This window comes from Leishmania infantum, chromosome 15 (genome assembly GCF_000002875.2).
Source record: "Leishmania infantum JPCM5 genome chromosome 15".
Classification (NCBI taxonomy): Eukaryota; Euglenozoa; class Kinetoplastea; order Trypanosomatida; family Trypanosomatidae; genus Leishmania; species Leishmania infantum.
This window is the reverse complement of record NC_009399.2, coordinates 584,635-602,589: the sequence shown is the minus strand read 5'-3', so window position 1 is coordinate 602,589 and position 17,955 is coordinate 584,635. Positions and strand designations below refer to the sequence as shown.

The 17,955-nt window shown below is 56.6% G+C and overlaps 8 protein-coding genes across 8 annotated transcripts in view; all 8 read left to right on the top strand.

The window, feature by feature from the left end:
• Window positions 1–512: 512 nt before the first annotated feature.
• LINJ_15_1610 (conserved hypothetical protein) lies at window positions 513–1,763 on the top strand (the record flags this gene model as incomplete). The annotated part of the gene is made up of 1 exon (XM_001464447.1): window positions 513–1,763. The coding sequence occupies one exon, from the start codon at window positions 513–515 to the stop codon at window positions 1,761–1,763; it is 1,251 nt and encodes a 416-aa protein (XP_001464484.1).
• Window positions 1,764–2,396: 633 nt separating this feature from the next.
• On the top strand, window positions 2,397–3,455 carry LINJ_15_1600 (putative presenilin-like aspartic peptidase, clan AD,family A22A; the record flags this gene model as incomplete). The annotated part of the gene is made up of 1 exon (XM_001464446.1): window positions 2,397–3,455. The coding sequence occupies one exon, from the start codon at window positions 2,397–2,399 to the stop codon at window positions 3,453–3,455; it is 1,059 nt and encodes a 352-aa protein (XP_001464483.1).
• A 459-nt stretch (window positions 3,456–3,914) lies between these two features.
• LINJ_15_1590 (conserved hypothetical protein) lies at window positions 3,915–4,244 on the top strand (the record flags this gene model as incomplete). Its single annotated transcript, XM_001464445.1, has 1 exon — window positions 3,915–4,244. The coding sequence occupies one exon, from the start codon at window positions 3,915–3,917 to the stop codon at window positions 4,242–4,244; it is 330 nt and encodes a 109-aa protein (XP_001464482.1).
• Window positions 4,245–5,316: 1,072 nt separating this feature from the next.
• On the top strand, window positions 5,317–5,913 carry LINJ_15_1580 (conserved hypothetical protein; the record flags this gene model as incomplete). The annotated part of the gene is made up of 1 exon (XM_001464444.1): window positions 5,317–5,913. One exon carries the CDS (start codon window positions 5,317–5,319, stop codon window positions 5,911–5,913), a length of 597 nt encoding a protein of 198 aa, XP_001464481.1.
• A 743-nt stretch (window positions 5,914–6,656) lies between these two features.
• Window positions 6,657–7,535, top strand: LINJ_15_1570 (conserved hypothetical protein; the record flags this gene model as incomplete). The annotated part of the gene is made up of 1 exon (XM_001464443.1): window positions 6,657–7,535. One exon carries the CDS (start codon window positions 6,657–6,659, stop codon window positions 7,533–7,535), a length of 879 nt encoding a protein of 292 aa, XP_001464480.1.
• A 746-nt stretch (window positions 7,536–8,281) lies between these two features.
• On the top strand, window positions 8,282–10,282 carry LINJ_15_1560 (conserved hypothetical protein; the record flags this gene model as incomplete). Its single annotated transcript, XM_001464442.1, has 1 exon — window positions 8,282–10,282. The coding sequence occupies one exon, from the start codon at window positions 8,282–8,284 to the stop codon at window positions 10,280–10,282; it is 2,001 nt and encodes a 666-aa protein (XP_001464479.1).
• A 1,286-nt stretch (window positions 10,283–11,568) lies between these two features.
• Window positions 11,569–14,391, top strand: LINJ_15_1550 (putative cAMP specific phosphodiesterase; the record flags this gene model as incomplete). Its single annotated transcript, XM_001464441.1, has 1 exon — window positions 11,569–14,391. The coding sequence occupies one exon, from the start codon at window positions 11,569–11,571 to the stop codon at window positions 14,389–14,391; it is 2,823 nt and encodes a 940-aa protein (XP_001464478.1).
• A 2,836-nt stretch (window positions 14,392–17,227) lies between these two features.
• LINJ_15_1540 (putative cAMP specific phosphodiesterase) overlaps window positions 17,228–17,955 on the top strand; it is a gene marked incomplete at both ends in the record, with an annotated part of 2,793 nt that continues 2,065 nt past the window's right edge. The window contains one exon of the mRNA XM_001464440.1: window positions 17,228–17,955. This exon is cut by the window's right edge and continues 2,065 nt beyond it. Coding sequence (XP_001464477.1) covers window positions 17,228–17,955 — 728 coding nt within the window.

The window sequence follows — 17,955 nt, the reverse complement described above, 5'->3', positions numbered from 1 at the left end:
CTCTCCCTCTGTATCAGTGTGGCGCGTGCGCATAAAAGTACCACCCCTTGATAGAACACTACCCGTCTCGAACTCGAAGGCTGCGCTGACACAAGAACGGCACACGTCGTTGCCACCCTTTTGCGTACACCATGCTTGCTTGCCCCGAGTACTAAGGTGTGAGTAATGAAAGGGCGCGGCCTTGTTTTCAGCCGCCACCTCTTTTCCGGCAAACGGAGTGAAAGGCTTGCAGCACCCCGTCATCTTCCTCGCGTTTTTTCTCACCCAGGGCTTTTGTTGACGCCGACGCCTCTGTTGCAGTTTTTTCAACAGTGCGTTCTTGACGACGGGTCTCTCGCTGTGCTACTCTTTTGCCGTTCTTTTTTTTTGCCCTTTTCGTTCACCATGCCATTTCTTCTCGCACTTGCATTCACGAGCGTACACGCGCATAGCGCAGCCAGCGTTGCTGTCACCGCCCACTCCTTGATTCCTTGTGTCCTCATCGCATCTGCCCTACGTTCTCGGGATCAAAAATGAAGAAAGGCTCGACCACTGGATGTCGGCCAATGCTCTCCGAGAAGCGTCGGGAGGCTTTGGGCAAGATGTACTCCCTTGTCGGCACGCACAGTGCGGTGAAGCTTTGCCGCTGGCAAAAGTCGATGATGAGGGGGCGTGGTGGATGCTACAAGTGGACTATGTACGGCATCAAGTCACATCGGTGCATGGAGGCGACTCCGAGCATGGCATGCGCGAACAACTGTGTCTTTTGCTGGCGCCTCAACTCAAATCCGACGGCAGCAGAGTGGAAGTGGATGGTCGACCCACCAAAGGATGTCGTGGAAGGTATGATATCGAGTCATCAAGCCCTGATCAACGGTGTGCGTGGGATGCCCGGCGTAACGGATGAAGCTCTCGAGGAGGCATTGGCTCCGCGCCACTGCGCTCTGTCCCTTGTCGGCGAGCCGATCATGTACCCGTACGTGAACGAGTTTCTTGACTTGTTGCACGCCAAATCGATATCCTCCTTTCTTGTCAACAATGGTCAGTTTCCGGATGCCATCCGCAATCTGGCTCCGGTAACGCAGCTGTACCTGAGCGTAGATGCTCCGAACCAGAAAACAATGAAGATTCTTGACCGCCCTGTGCTTTCAGATTACTGGGAACGCTTCAACGAGAGCGTGAACAATATGCGAGAGAAGAAGCACCGCACCGTGTTTCGGCTCACCATGATTGAAGGATTCAACATGGAGCCGGAGAACCTCCCCGAGTACAAAGAGTTGTTTGATCGAGGGCAGCCGCACTTCATCGAGGTCAAGCGCCTCACGCCGGCTTTTTCCGGCAATCACAACACCATTCTTCGCATCAAGAACGTTCCCTCATGGGACAAAATGAAGGCCTTTGCCCAGCAGCTCTGCAGCGCGATTGGCGACGGAACGCAATACACGGTGGCCAGCGTCCACGAGCACTCCGGCTGCATCTTGCTGGCGCATCAGCGGTTTGTCATCGATGGCCGAGTGCACAGCTGGATCGATTATGACAAGTTTGACACCATCGTTCAAGACCCCTCACGAGCTGCGGATATGGTACCGGAAGACTACTTGTTGCCTACACCGACGTGGGCACTGTTCGACTCGCCTGCCGAGGGGTTTGATCCAGCACAAAAGCGTCACGTCTCCAACAAGCGGCGCAAGCACATGGAAAGCGTGGCGGCGGCCTCGCCGCAGCTCGACGGGTGTTGCTTCACTAAAGCCGAGTCTACTGTCGTTGAATCTGCTGAGACGTAGTCGCTATCTTCACAACACACTAAAAGTAGTTCTTGTGCACTTGGAAAGCGACAGGATGCTAAGGAACTCAATCCAACCAAGAAATGCGCAGACAATAGCTTCACAATGAACTCCTGCCAGCGACTGCGAAGTACGCGCGGCTGTGTGTTGTCATCTTAATACCACTCGGCAGATTGAAAAGTTGCGACTTTCCATCGGGTGTGTATACGGATGCTTCCATCAGTCTTGGTGATGTCTATCGGTGCGCGCGCCCATTGCGTTGGTGTGCGCCGGGGCTCGGCACGGAAATTCCTGACTTCCAAAGCGATAGAAGAAAAGTCACACTGTGTGCATGTGCGTGTGGGCGCCTTATATGTATTTCTCTTTGTTCGGCTTCTTCGTCTACGTCACCCTCTTTCCGTTTCCTTCTCGCTCTCCGTTTACCTCTAACTCTTTGCTGTTCTCACCCTCCACGCACATCCACATACACAAATGTGTAAACACTGACTCTTGTCCTCCTGTTCCCTGCCTGTGTGCAGTTTAGGAAGCGCTCAATGCGACTCCACGCTCCACCGGTGTGAAATATGGTTTGCTGCTTGCCGGTTAAAGCCGCCCGTACTTGTCTTCTGTTCTGCGCATCGTAGTGTTGCAAACATGTCGAGCAGGCCTCTCTTAGACGACGCACACCTCTCACGTGGCGTGGGTATCCGGTTTGTGTCGCTTGTCGTACCTGTGACTGCCACCATGTTGGCCGTGGTGTGGAGCCTCTCATGCCTCTCGCCTATCTACGTGAACAGCCAGGTGCCGCCTCTGCCGGTGGTGGTAAACGAGAATGACGCGGCCACTGCGGGCGAGAAGTTTGTGTACTCACTGGTGGCGGCCCTGATCGTCGTTGGGTGCGTCGTGGCCGCAACTTTTGCAACTGTGCTGCTCTATCACTTCCATCTCCAGTTTGTATTGTATGGCTGGCTGGCGTTTTCGGCAGTGTCAATGTTTTTTATGCTGCTGTGGATTTGGCTGGACTTGTTCTGCACATATTTCCAAATCCCTTACAACGTCATTTCGATGGGCATCTTTGTGTGGAACTTCGGCGTGGTGGGCCTCATCGCCCTCTTTTGCTACTCTCACCCTACTGTGACGCAGGTGTATTTGGTCATCGCCTCCATCTTGACTGCGTGGTCGCTGACGGCGCTGCCGGAATGGTCGACGTGGTCGTTGCTGATCTGCATCGCCACGTACGACATTCTTGCAGTTCTCTGGCAGCAGGGGCCACTGCATCGGCTAATCAAGATAGCTCAGGAACGCGACGAGCCGATACCCGGATTCGTCTACAGCAGTGCACACAGCATTGTTCCGATTACGCAGCCTGCAACAGCGAGCTCGGCGCGTGTGCCGGCAACGGCAGCCGAGTCCTTCATGTGGACGGTGCAGCACGCCACTCCATTCAAGCTGGGCCTTGGCGACTTTATCTTTTACAGCCTTCTTGTTGGCCGTGCCTCATTTTCTGGCTTTGTGTCGTGGAGTTTCTGTATGGTGAGCATCCTGGCGGGTATGCTGGGCACGCTGCTGTCCTTGCTGCTTTTCCGCAACTCGCTGCGCGCGCTGCCAGCTCTGCCGTGCTCCATTTTTCTCTCTACTGTCGTCTTTGTGCTCTGCAGGCTAATTGTGGAGTCGCTGAGCTCCTTCACGAGTCATCACCTGTTGGTGCTGTAATTCACCCGTGTTGCCTCCTCTCTTTTTTGGCTTGCTCTCCACTGCGTACTCGCCGTGCGTGCGTGCACGGGTGTGCTTGATTTTCCTTGGCTGCCGTCACGCACTCCGCTAGGGAAAGCATCGCACACAACTTCACCGACCTCCACGACTAGCACGAGACGATCCATTATGGACTTTCAGGAAGCGAGGAAGAGGGAGACGTATCGTGGCAAACGTGCTGTGCTGACGCGGCATTTTTGCCCTTGCCACGGTGCGGCGAAGCGGATGCTGCTCTCTCGGATGAGTACTCCGTTGCTCGTGCCTACGGGCCTCGCAAGCATCACTATTATGGGCGTTGTATTCTCACTTACTCCTTCGGCTTCTTTTATCCCAGTCAAATGTGACACACGGACACGATTTCCGACTCTGCATCCTCTCGTCGTGCGATAATCTATCCATTGTGTGCTTCTCCTTCCATTGATGTCTTCTATCTTCTACCGCTTTTACACGCTCTATCTATATGTGTGCGTACCGACTCCTCTTGCCACAAGTCCTCGTCCGATTATCTCTAGCCATTCTTTCTTTCTTTCCAGCTTTCTACTTTCAAATAACTTATCACACTCATTTGTTTTGTGTGATATACCGAAGATGCCACCGAAGCACTATGACGAGAAGAGCGACATCGTCCCTCCGCACGACAGGGCGGAAGCGCTCGCGATGGAGTACGAGGATTCGCATCACGAGCGTCCTGGCACAAAGAAGCACAACGAGACACCCAGCCACCAGGGCAAGCCGAAGTCTGTGCGCTGATGACGAAAAAAAATTGCAAGAAAAAAAAAGAAACGTTTGTGGTGCTGATGGCAGGAACAGAAGTGCTTGAGTACCAGGCCGTGCTGTTACGTAGGTGTGTGTGTGGGGGGGGGGCGGTAACTGTTGTTTTAGCGTTCTGCATTGTCCCTCACAAACCAACTCGAAGGCAAGTAAATGAAAAGGGTAGCATTCAGTTGCCGTCTGAAACACTCACATACAAAAAAAAACGATTGAACTCCTATGAGACGCTTCTACTCGCTTTTCTCCTCTCTATTTTTATCGGTTACTCATTTTTTCCGTGATGAATTCGTTCCGCACGCGCACCGGCGACGGCAGTTGCTAGCTCCTTTCACCCCATGCTCATGCAGCGACGGACGCCCTTATTCTATTTCTCTTTGTCTTCCGAGAACAACAGCAAATGCCATTTCTTTCTTCGTTCTTCACTCTGATGAGGCGTGATGAAGATATCGAATCTGCGACTATCTACAGCATACCACCCCTGCCTGAGAATATGTGCCTGGACATGTGTGTGCATGTGTCCGTGCAAGTGGCGTTTAGGTCGCCTCCCGCCGCCTCCTGCCGCCTCCCCCCCCCTCCCCAATGCACACACGAGCAGGGTTACGATTGAAGATGACGGTGTCACCAGAGGTGCACGCGAGATCATCGATCGCCGGGGCGTTGAGTGCCGCCTTGCAGGTGTGTCGCCGAGTACGATAAGGATCTCGGTTCATGATAACACTCATAGCTCTGAATGCCGCTAGTCTTCTTCAAGACCCCATTTCTGAGGAGCACCTTGCATATGTGTTTAGTTAGGGAACGAGTGCTTTGCAGTGTGCCGCAGACGTGCGAATCGATCTGATGCGGATTCGTTGCCCTCACCCAAACATATCTCATCGCCTCCCTCTGCATCTTCTCCCGCAAGAGCAGGGGGGTGGCACTCTCCTCCCCCTTCTTTTCTTATCTAGCTCTCCGCTCATTCTCTCTATCGATTTTTCCTTTGCTTGAAGCAGGTTCAGACGTACGGTGCATGAAGTAGGGCGAGGGGCGCTCGCGTTGCAACAGCTAGTCGCAGATGGGCTCCAAAAAACAGGATGCATCAGCGGAGCTTCTTAGCGAGCTGCGCGCCGTCATCGTGAGTGGCGGGTCGATGGGCACGCTTGACGAGCAAAAAGTTAGGTCGGTGGTGGAGAAGATAAACGAGTCTTATGCATGCATTCAATCTATCGCCACAAACCCGTACGCTGATATGACGCAGCCGTACTACGTGAGTTCCGTGAATTACTACCGCTCCAAATGTTTGCGAGACAAGCGCTGCCTCCTCACGTACCTTTTATGGAGACAAAAGCAAGTTGCCAAGGCGTGGTGGAGCGTGCGAGACAATTTGCTAGAGGGCTCCCTGTCCGCAGCGGAAGCCAAGTACTTGTCCGACTACCAAGGCACCATGGTGGAGTATATGACCTCCTTCGACGTCCCACTAGATCTGCGCGCATACTTGTGGAGACCTCCGTCAGTACGCCAGCTCGAGGTCCGCGGTCGCTGCCACTACGAGTTTCGGTCCTCTGTCAGCGGCAAGACCATTATCATCAACACCGGCGATCAGCTTTTCCTGAGCTTCGAGGAAGCTGAGCCTCTCATTCAGCAGGGCATCGTCGCGCTGGTGGGGCACTGACCGTGGGTGAGTGCTGGCTTTTTTTTGTCTCTGTTTCGCCGTTTCGCACTCAGAGATGTCACCCCTCCCCCCACTTCCACGCACGAGTGATATTGTTCCTTTCCGTGCACCGCCACCTTCTTCCAGCAGAGAGGTGCCGCAAGTGCTGAGGGGCAGGGAAGGACGAGGGAGGTGGGTGTTTCTGCTGATCATGTTGTGCCATAGAGAATCGGTGTGGTAAGAAGAAATGTTGACGCACAGCTCAGCCCATTGGACCTGGAGGACGAGTTGCTAGCAGCTCTATTGCGCGCTGCACAAGAGTGCTGTGCAGTATACAGCTTTTCCATGACTGAACGCTCCCCCAGAGCGTTCACAGCGGCGTGTGCGTTGCTGTGGCGCTCTTGTGCGGGTGCATTGTGATGGCGATCCCCCGTATCATTACTTTTCCCCGCCTGCCTCTGTTGTACGCCTTCTTTCTACTCCTCCTGTCGTTCACTTCTCACACGCCTGCGTTCCACTGCGCTTCGCCGTTCTGTTCTCCTTTCCCTTCCGCATAAGTCACCGTTGTTGGTGTCCTGAGTGGCGCCGAGGCATTTCTAATTGGGCGCATTGCCTTTCCTGCGGGCGCCCTTCACACCGGGCAGCGGAGCAGAGACAACGGGATCGGCACCAGCCAGTGTCGCAACAGAGGGGGTGCGCATCGGCCGTTCCTTGTGTTGTGGCGTTCTTTTCCCGTTGCATCTTTTCCCCCTTTTTTCTCGACAATGCGCGTCTCGCCCAACTCACTGAGCGAGGCCGCCTCGCAACTGGAGCAGGATAGAGAACGTGACTTTTTTCGGCTTCTCTACATCGTCGACCGAGCGCGTCGGTTTCTCTCCATCCCGGTGGGCAACGTCGATTGGAGGCTGACGTGCGACTGCCTGGACGACATGAATCACCGATATGCAGACACCGGCTTTCTTCTCGGCTTCACGGGTGGCTATGTGCTGCGCAACCGAGCCGGTCGCACGCTGTTGTCTCGCTTCTGGTTCTCGATGTACTTGGGTCTTGTCTTCTATGACTGGGAACTGCGGCGAGCGACTCGTGCGCCGGCGCTGGAGTACTGGAACTCTATCTGCACTGTGGACACGGAGGTGGGTCGTATCGCTCGAGTGCTGCACACCCCCGCCCGGTTTTACGAAGCGGCACCGATGAGCACTGCATTCAGTGGCGTGCCGCCGCCGCTGCCACGAGGGTCCTCCTCCTCTCCCTCCCCGGCTCCCCACGGAGCCTCGGTGCGCGACTGGCTCTGGCGCTACATCTCAGATACGATGTCGTCGGTGCTCCTGACGACGTTATGCTCGCATCTCTTCGAAGGCTCCAGCTGGCGGCACCGCACGAGCGACAACGTGGAGGTGACGGCGCTTGTGATCAACAGCCGCTTCTTTCACTGGAAGGTGTTTGAGTCATGCCAGGTGCAGCGGAATGAGATGACGGAGTACAACATTAGCTTAAAGTGGTTCCCGAGCTTTGCAGCGAGCGACAGCCTTCGCCGCTCCTTTCAATGCCGCGAACTCATCCTGGAGAGGTCTACGCTGGGGGGGCGGCTGTGGTACAGGACACATTTTTCGTTGCTGCGGTGTCTGGGATTGGACTCGCAGTAGCGTCTTCACAGATCGCGGACGTGCAGAGCATGCAGAGAAAGGCTGCAAGCTCACACAACTGAAATGCTTTATTCCATGAGCCGCAGTCTCGTAACGAACCCCAAAACGCATTAAGGGAAAAGGAGAAAACACCCGCGACGACGACGACGCGAAGGGTGCTTAAAGCGTTGCGTTCCAAGTGGAGGCTGGCTTTCGATGGCTATCGGCCGAGTGCGTTTTCAAGCTGGTACGGAAGCTTCCCATCGATACGCAAAGTTCTCCCCCCCCCTCACTCTCACACTACCACTGCTGAGGCATAAAAGCGAAAAAGATACCGATCTATGAACAGGGGATGTGCGATGGATGACATCGCACGTCTGGCCACCCCCTCTCGCTTTTCCTTCCTTTCGAAGGTACGCTTATGTTGCAGGATAGCTCGGGCGCTTTGTGGTACTTCATACGTGTGCCTATCTTGTGTTGGCTGCTCATGTTGTCGCTTCTCAACTCTCTGCAGTCTCTGCGACTCTCATGTGTGACTCCCGCTCACATGGACCGCTGCGCACACAGTGGACTCATCGTTTGACATCCCTCCGCACCCTTCCTGCACTGGGGAAGGAAAGGGTGAGCGTGTGTGTTTGTGTGTGCTCACTCGCTCGCTTTGCTCTCTGCATTTCTTTTTTAGAGGCTCGCACGCACTACCACCACAGGCATCACATAGAATAGACGCGGATCTCTGCGCAGACGTCGGGTCCGCTTTTGCCGCTACCATGATGCGCCACTTCCGCATCTCCTCTGCGACGCAGCCGCAGTGCGCAGCGCGTACCAAGATGACGGGTTTCAATCTCTTCACACAGGACATGCAACAAGAGAGGAAAGTGCTGAAGGCCAAATCGTTCAAGGGAGGCCGTGAAAACATGCGAATCATGGCAAAGCTGTGGGGGAAGCTGCCGTTGGGTCAGCGTGTGATGTACAATACGCGGGCACTGCAGCGCGCCGCACTCGTTACCAGAGACCCAGAAAAAAAGAACAACACGTTCAATTTGCTCATGAAACTCTTTTGCAGGGATAAGGTTCTTCTGAAAGCCGGCAACGAGGCTTTCACCGCGCTCATGGCGAAGTCGACAATGCACGCGATGAGTCACCGCGACAACAGCCGACTGATGGAAAAGCTGAATGTGAAGGCCTTCTGTACGAGCAAAGAGCGATCCAACGAAAGTGTGACGTCCGCTTTCAAGCGCTTTATCAGTCCCAACATGCTGCTCTTCAGCTCTTTCACCGAGATGCAGCGCTCCGTTGCACCAACGCGCAAGAGCGCCTTTACGGCAATAACGAAGGTGCTTTCCGTTTCTAACGTCACCGTGTCGGGGGAGGAGTACGTCATGAAGCGCTATAGCTCCCTCTCCCCAGAGCTTCGGAACTTGTTTGCCCCCATCTCGGATGCCGAGGCGCCCTTCTTCGAAATGTTCTGCGCCGACCGGTGCGCTAGTTTCGACCGGAAGCGCTTCGAAATCATACGGTTGTTCGCGTTGTTTCGCGGCATCGAGGTGGACCTCGGCAGCAACGCAGTGCAGGATGAACTCTTTCGCTCCCTCATCAGCACGGATCGGTCGCGTGACGGCATCTACTTCAGAGCTCGCCGCAGCCTCGAGCGACTTGAAAAGCTGCGTAGCTCTGATTGCGGTTTGTTTATTGCGAAGCGCTTACCTCAGTCTGTTACGGTGCCCCCCGAAGCGTACGGTATCGACAGCAGCTTGGACGACGTCAGCGTCGCAACCCTACTCGCCGAGACACGCTGTGGCCATTCCGTGTACGACGATGTCCTTAACCGGGCCGCCATGTTGCGCACAAAGGAGAAAAACAAGCAGCTCGCGGTGTACAACGTGGCGCACATGCTAACGACGGAGACGTTAAGCAGCAGGCAGGTGCGTGTGGAGAGGCTGAAGGCCAAGGCTGATCCACAGCTCAGTGCCGCCATGCCGGAGCTCAAGTTGAATGCGGCGCCCGCGCCGTTTCGAAAGAAGAGTCCACTGCCAGCTCCAGTGCCTTTGAAGAAGCTGCCAGCAATGCTAGAGCCGCAACGGAAGCGGACGCTGCCGATTGTCACCAAGGCGCCTGCGACAAAGGCCACACCGGTGGCGTCTCCTGATAGAAACGCCCCGCCGGCAGTGAAGCTTCAGCTGGTCACCAAGCGAGCTGCCGGCGTTTCCCGCACTAAAACGAAGGGTGTGCCCGCCCCCTGCCGAGCCAGCGTCAAGGTCAGCGCTGCCCGAAAGGTAGCCACGGCCGCTACCAAGAAGGCGCTAAAGAGGGGTACCTCCACCTCACAGGCGACAACCGCCACAGACGAGGGAGGAGACTTCTTCGCCGAGGATTTCATGGCGGAAGGTGAAGGGGACGACGTCGGGCTCGAGGCTGCCGACAAGTTCGCTGGTGTCACGAACGCGCAAGTAACAGTGCCCACGGCGCCAGTGAAGCAGAAGCGTAAGTCTGCCGGGCGTCGTGCAGCTCGCAGTCACCTCCTTGCACCCGAGTCGATGCTCCCTGCGACGGCACGGTCGCAGAAGGTGATTGTGGCGCACACCCCCACGTGTAGAAAGGTACCGCGGCCGGTGCGCACCTCCCCATCTTCCCCCTTTACTCCTGCGCGGCGCAAGGTGAGCCTTGCCGACAACATACGCGCTCAGCTGGCGAGTTTGTTGGAGTCACCGGGTTGCGTGCGTGTTGCAGAACGCGGGGAGCGGCTTGACCCACATCTTCATGCGGGCTGAACAACATATAGAGAAAACACTAGAGGCCGCCCTTTCCTCTCCTCTCCCAGCTGCCTTTCCCCTGCTCCCCATCGACCATGCGTGAATGTCGTCTCCACTACCTCGTATCTGTCCAGCGGTGGCATGATAATCGCGGCAGATTTGAGCTGGCATGGACAATGGCAAGACAAGGAAGCGGGGGAAAAAGGACAGATGGAGGGGAGAGTGTGTGAGGGGTGGACGCGCGCACACTCATCTGCTCATGAGGGCAAGTGACGCCCAAGCAAATGTTTTACATAGACAAAGGAAGGGCGAAGCGCCATCGATACCGGGAAGCAACGCAGACTTACATACGTACATGCGAACGTCTAAGCGCGTCGCGCACATGAGGACAGCCGAATAGGTCTGCGGTGTCATCTTAAAAAAGGCACAGGAGGCACAATCGAGACAGCAGGTCTGCTGTCTCAGCTGTGGTACGAGGTGTTCCGCCCACGCTGTTTTCTGCACATACCTTAACCATTGTGCCGCGGGTGCGTTCGCGTGACTCGTTGTCGAAACACGCCAGAGCGATTGTCGGCTACAACGGTGCGCCGTTGGCGCGGCTGGCGAAACGCGGGGAGATCACGTGCCAGTATGGTGCCATCAAGCGAAGGGGAAGGGGGGGGGCAAAGGGCTGAGGTGAAAGATCTGCTACTGAATGCGCGAAGAGCGGGTGTGTGGTGCTTGGAGGATAGCCGCCTAAGCTGAACGCGACGGCTCGATCTTCTCCGTAAAGGAACGCTGCGCGTTCTCCTCTTCCGTTGCCGTTTGTTTCTCTCTCTGTATGCCTCGCCATCATGTATCATTACGGATCTCCTGTTCTGCACCACTTCTTGCTGCCTTTCTCGACTACCAACTACGCAACGCGGTCAGTATGCCTCTCTCCTCTCCAGCTCCACGTGCGCACACTGACCATCATCAAAGGGAAGCCACCAACGACACCCAAGAAACTTGACCGGCATTTGAGGTTCTTCAAAAAGCGGCCTGAGGTGCAGCTGCACTGGAACATTTTGGGGACACAAGCTCGCATGTGTGCACGGCCGCGCACGGGACCCATCATTGTCTCTTCCGCTCTGTTGCTCCTGTCGCCGCTCTCCATGGTGACACACACACACACACACACACACATACAAGCGAGCCCAATACACGCAAACGCCGCACGACCTCTTTTTTGTTCGTTTGTTCTTTTTTTTGTTGTTGTTTTTTTTTCAGTTCGTATCGGCCGCTGTCTTCGATTTTTTATCAACTGGCAGTGACGCCGTGCAGCGATGTATTCAGCAGTCTTTTCCCCCGCTGCGCCCTATTGCGGCGTAGCCGGCTCCAGTCACTTATGTGAGGCAGTTGCGCTCTGCCAGTCGATTCTGGCGCGCTACCGTCGGACTGGTACATCCTTCTCCTCCACGGAGCTGAAGGCGATTCAGGCCCTGCGCACTGAACTCCCTGATACCGCGCAAGGGCCGGCTGCGAATAGCGCGGGTTCACCGCACCAGACCACGAATGACCTCCTCAACATCCTCGACGATGCAACCGACATGCCACACAACCCACACGACGACATTGTCGCGTTTGTGGAGGAGTGCTGCGACAACACCAAGGACCCAACAGTGCTGTTCGCGGCGATTAATGAGCGCATTTCAGCTGTCACTTGCTCGCGTAATGTCCGCACCTACATGGTGATCACAAACGACAATCTCCTATGGGACCCCGTCAACGGCGTTGCCGCCCTTATCGACGACGTCACGCCCTTGGGCAAGTGCGCGCAAGCGCACAACATGCTGACAATTGCCAGCACCCTATACATCCCCCTCTGGTTTCGGTCCGAGCTCGTTGGATGCGTGGAGGCGCCGAGTGGCTGCATCCCAAGAGACAAGGCTACCTATGCTCAGCTTCTGCTCCGGAGCGTCACCGTTGCCGTCCGCAACAGCATCAACATCTCCATCAGAAAGAGCGAAGCAAATAAGATTGAAGCCATGGTGAGCATGGCGACACGGCTTGCTCGAGACACGTTGGAGGAGTCGGTGCTGGTGCAGTCCATCATTAACACGGCAAAGAAGCTGACGGAGAGCGACCGGTGTAGCATCTTCCTGGTGAAAGCGGACGGCAGCCTGGAGGCGCACTTCGAGGACGGCAACGTTGTGGTGCTGCCTGCGGGGACGGGCATCGCAGGCCACGTTGTGGAATCTGGCGCCGTTGTGAACATCCCGAACGCGTACGAGGACGAGCGGTTTAACCGGTCCGTGGACAAGGTGACTGGCTACCACACGCGCACGATCCTGTGTCTGCCGATCGCGTTCGAGGGCACGATCGTTGCCGTTGCGCAGCTGATCAACAAGCTGGACATGGTGACACAGAGCGGGCAACGGCTTCCGCGCGTGTTTGGACGGCGCGACGAGGAGCTGTTCGAGACGTTCTCGATGTTCGCTGCCGCGTCGCTGCGCAACTGCCGCATCAACGAGACGCTGCTGAAGGAAAAGAAGAAGAGCGACGCGATCCTGGACGTTGTGGCGCTGCTGTCGAACACGGACATCCGCGATGTGGACAGCATTGTGCGGCACGTGCTGCACGGCGCGAAGAAGCTGCTGAACGCGGACAGGTCATCGATGTTTCTGCTGGATAAGGAGCGCAACGAGCTGTACAGCAAGATGGCGGACAGCGCGAACGAGATCCGGTTTCCCTGCGGGCAAGGCATTGCCGGCACTGTTGCCGAGTCCGGCGTTGGCGAGAACATCATGGACGCGTACGCTGACTCGCGCTTCAACAGCGCTGTGGACCGGCAGCTGGGCTACCGCACACAGTCCATCCTGTGCGAGCCGATTATGCTGAATGGCGAGGTGCTTGCCGTGGTGCAGCTCGTCAACAAGCTCGGCGACGACGGTAGCGTGACCTGCTTTACGCCCATGGACCGGGAAACGTTCCAAGTCTTCTCGCTGTTTGCGGGCATCTCGATCAACAACAGCCATCTGCTGGAGTTCGCGGTGAACGCAGGTCGTGAGGCAATGACCTTGAGCCTGCAGCGCAACAGCATTACGGCGCAGCGTGCTCCGAAGAGGGTGAAGGTGATCGCGGTGACGCCGGAGGAGCGTGAGGCAGTGATGTCGATTGACTTCGGGGACGCATATGACTTCACTTCACCGGACTTCAACCTGTTTGAAGTGCGCGAGAAGTACAGCGAGCCGATGGATGCAGCTGCCGGTGTTGTGTATAACCTGCTATGGAGCAGTGGCCTACCTGAGAAGTTTGGCTGCCGTGAGCAGACACTGCTGAACTTCATCTTGCAGTGCCGCCGCAGGTACCGCCGCGTGCCGTACCACAACTTCTACCACGTCGTGGACGTGTGCCAGACGCTGCACACTTACTTGTACACAGGCAAGGCGTCGGAGCTCCTGACGGAGCTGGAGTGCTACGTGCTGCTCGTGACGGCACTAGTGCACGACCTTGACCACATGGGCGTGAACAACAGCTTCTACCTGAAGACAGACTCGCCGCTGGGTATTCTCTCCAGCGCGAGCGGGAACAACTCCGTGCTGGAGGTGCACCACTGCAGCCTCGCCATCGAGATTCTGTCCGACCCCGCCGCGGACGTGTTCGAGGGGCTGAGCGGGCAGGACGTCGCGTACGCGTACCGCGCGCTGATCGACTGTGTGCTGGCCACCGATATGGCAAAGCACGCTGACGCGCTAAGTCGCTTCACAGAGTTGGCTACGAGCGGATTTGATAAAGAGAACGAGGCCCACCGCCGCATGGTGATGGAAACGCTGATCAAGGCCGGTGACGTGTCGAATGTGACGAAGCCGTTCGAGACGTCTCGCATGTGGGCGATGGCTGTGACGGAGGAGTTCTACCGCCAGGGTGACATGGAGAAGGAGAAGGGCGTGGAGGTGCTACCGATGTTTGACCGGTCGAAGAACAACGAGCTGGCGCGTGGGCAGATTGGCTTCATTGACTTCGTAGCTGGCAAGTTCTTCCGGGATATTGTGGGCAACCTATTTCATGGAATGCAGTGGTGTGTGGACACGGTAAACTCCAACCGCGCAAAATGGCAAGAGATCCTGGATGGCCGCCGCGACTCCACCCGATCCTCGATTGTTTAAGGCGTCGGTCCCGTGGTATCATCGATGCCTGCGATGCGAGGAAGTACTTACGGCCAATGTCTTTTGAGAAGTGAAAGCGGTGTGCTGGCTCCTCAAGAAGGACGGTATGAGGGACGTTGGTCGCCGCTCTGCTGGTCGTGTCTACGCGTCTTGCCCCCACCTCAGTACGCGCAACAAGCCGTAATTTCCCTTTATACCCGTCGCTATACTCGCGGCGCGGAATGGTTTGTGTGCTGGCGAGACTGCCTCTCTCTGCTCCAGGACCTTTCCTGGTTGATGGGCGCCTCTCGCACTGCTGAGGACAAGGTGTGGCACATGTGGTTATGTGAGTTGTGTTTGTTTTTTCGGCTGTCGTCTTCTCTCCTCTGTCCTCGCTATTAGCCTTTTTCTGAGCGGACCTCTCTATATGCTCTTCTGTCAGAGGAGCGGTTTACCTTTGAAGGCTGAACTGTACAGAATGGGAGGAGTGAGCAGTGCACACGCACGACACATACTTCTCTCTTCATCCGCCTCTCCTTTGGCGTGTGTGCGCCCCGAAGACGGTTTCCTGCCTTTGCATCCTTTTCTCCCCTTTTTCTTTGCTGTCTTTCGTTGTCCTTCCCGAATCTCACCCGCCTCCCCCTCTCCCGTTTTTTCCTCGTAGGTGTGTGCGGCTGTGCTCCTGGTGAAACGGGGTGGGGTGGGGGCACCCGGCAGCGCGTGGCGCTCCCGGGGGGGGGTCATCCGTGCACCCCAACTCTGTCTCTGGGGAGGAAGCCCAGCAGCGCCCCCTCCTCTCCCTCCTATATCCCTGCCAGTGCGGGACCGCTTCTCCTGGTGACAGGGTCAAGCACCTACAACGTAGGGAGGTCAGAGTAAGATGGCGCTGCGGATGGCGGCCGTCAGGTGCCGGATGGCGTTGCACCGGAGCAACCTGCGACAGCGCACACGCACGATTCATGTGATGGGCAGAGAGTGTTGGCGTGACTCAAACGCATCCCATCCCCGGCCCTCACACCGTCCTGCTACTGTTGGGGAGCCTGTGCCATCGCGATGGGATCGCACCGTGTGGCGACCGGCACAACGTGAGCGGCTGCGGGGCGACCTGTGAGGGCGGGTGGGTGACGGCTAGAGTTTGAGGCGGAGGCCGAGCCCTCAGATGACCGAGTTGGTGCACTGCTGTCACGTTTGTCTCTGCAGCTGCTTCGCACCAGGCGATAGGGGCCTGTGACAGGGCCCGGTGCAAGAGTGGGGTTCGACCTCATGTTGCATGGCAGAGAAATAGACATGCTGTATCTCCCCCCTCCTTAACTCATGCCCATCTCTGGTGTCACCTATTACCTGTCCTTCTTAGTGTGTTGGTGCACTCGTGTCGTTCTCGTGTCCCTCCTCATTTCTTTTTTGAAGTTTCTTGGGTCGGCCGTGAGAGGCGATGGGTGAAGGAACCGTCAGGCTTGCGTTGTGTGATGTCGACAAGAACAATGCGGCAGCTCTTCCGTCGTTGTCCTCCCTCCTCCCGCTTCTTTTCGGCGAGGAAAGCAGCAGACTTGTGTAGCACAGGGTGCTGCTGGCGCCTGCTGTGTGGCATGTGCGACGAGGCCTCGCGCAAACTGCGTGTGGTCGCTGGAGGGGGTACTGCGACGGGGAGGATATTGCGAGGCAACGTGTGCGAGATAAGGTCGTGGCACAGAGAGGATACGGCTATGAGAGCGCTGTGTGCTGTGGGTGCTCCCTCAAAGTTCTTGCGAAAGCTCCGTTCAAAAGTGAAGAAGTTGCGACGAGGGAGCATGCATGGACGGACTCGTCGTCTCATGACCTCCTTTCGGTGCCACCATTACCACCCCTCACACCTCCTTTTTCTCCCCCATATACAGCGTCCCTTTTTTCTTGTTTGCTTCTCCTCCTCCTGTGTTTGCTTTCATGCATGTAATCCATACGCTGTGGGCGGACTACACCGCCACCCCACTGCCCTCCCCTCTCCCAGTCTTTTCCTCCTCGTTTAGCGTCCTCTTTTTCTTGGCACCCCTCTTTCCCCCGAGCGACGCAACGCCTCCACCTCCCCCTTTCCAACCTGTATATCGCACCCCTGTGCCCCTTGCGCGCGCCTCTTACTGTACCGTAACCCTTTTCGCGTACATGGGCACCATCTCGGCTTTACTTGTATATTAGTCTGGCTTGCCAAACTCATGAAGTCCACCACTGCTGCCCGCCCCACGCCGCCTATCTCTTGCCGCGATTCTGCACCTCTCCGTATCCAGCGCGTCGTTCGAGTAGAATCTCCCGCTGGCCCGTCCCTTCGACCTTGCGTGGAGACCCTCAAGAGTTGTGGCGCATTCAAAGCCGCCCCATGCGCGACGTGGCGACCGGGCAACTGCGAAAAGGGCAGCGGCGTCATTCACAGGAGTGGACGTTGCGCCCCGCCGTGGCCTCTTTCGTGCTGCTATCTCTGCGCGTCCCTATCCCTCTGACGGATTACTCTCGGTAGCCACCGCGTGCCCTCCTCGCTGTTTCGCGGCTCTTTTCCCCATTTGTTTGCTCTTCCATTCATCCAAACAAAAATCGGATGCGGTCATGCCTGCCGTGCGTGCATCTCTGCATCCGTCTGTCAGTGTGTGTGCGTGTTCGTCAGAAACATCTCAAGTCCCTCACCTCAGCGTCAATCTATCCTCACTCTCGTCGTCGGCCTTGACGACTTTTCCGTCGCCGCTTCATCATCGCAGCTCAACGACCACGATAAAAAAGAGCGTAGGATAGGAAAGCTGTGCCTATACACGTTCACCGGGGCCCACTTAGCACTGGATACGTACGCACATCCACCGCATCACAGTGAGAGACGGTGAGAAACCAGCGTGGCGCCATGGCATATTTCACGGCCAAGAGGGTGTCCCCGATGGGTGCAAGCGCCATTCCAAGTGGCAGCGACCATCTCCTCGAGGCACTCACGCTGTGTGACTGCATTCTGAGCCGTTACAAGCGCTGCGGGCTTCAGCTCAACGACGCAGAGGCCGCCGCCTTCGCTAATTTACAGCAGCGCATATCTAGCATCTCCGGCCACACAGCAGACGCCGCATGCCCAGCAGGCGCCACTCAAAAGCAGTCGCAGGAACTGGGACTGCACGAGTACGCTCAACTGGCGCAGCGGTGCCTGATCTTCCAGAACCCCCTCGCCCAAATTGTTGCCACCATCAACGAAGAGTTCTCCAAACTTGTGAACTGTCCAGTGCGCACACACTATGCGAACACAAACGACGCAGTGCTATGCGACCCGGTGCACGACACTGTCGCAACCATGGACACATCCACCGCCATCGGCAGGTGTGCGCAGACGAAGACGACCGTTACCATTTCCAACACGGTGTACATCCCCCTGTGCTACAACAGCCACGTCGTCGGCTGCCTGGAAGTGGAGGGCACCGCAATCGACACGAGCACGCCGTTCTTTGGGTACGCGCTTCAAGTGGCGGCACTAACGCTGCAGAACGCCACCTCCATTGATATGCTGCGGTGGGAGACTCAGAAGGCAGAGGCTATGGTGAGCATGGCGACACGGCTTGCTCGAGACACGTTGGAGGAGTCGGTGCTGGT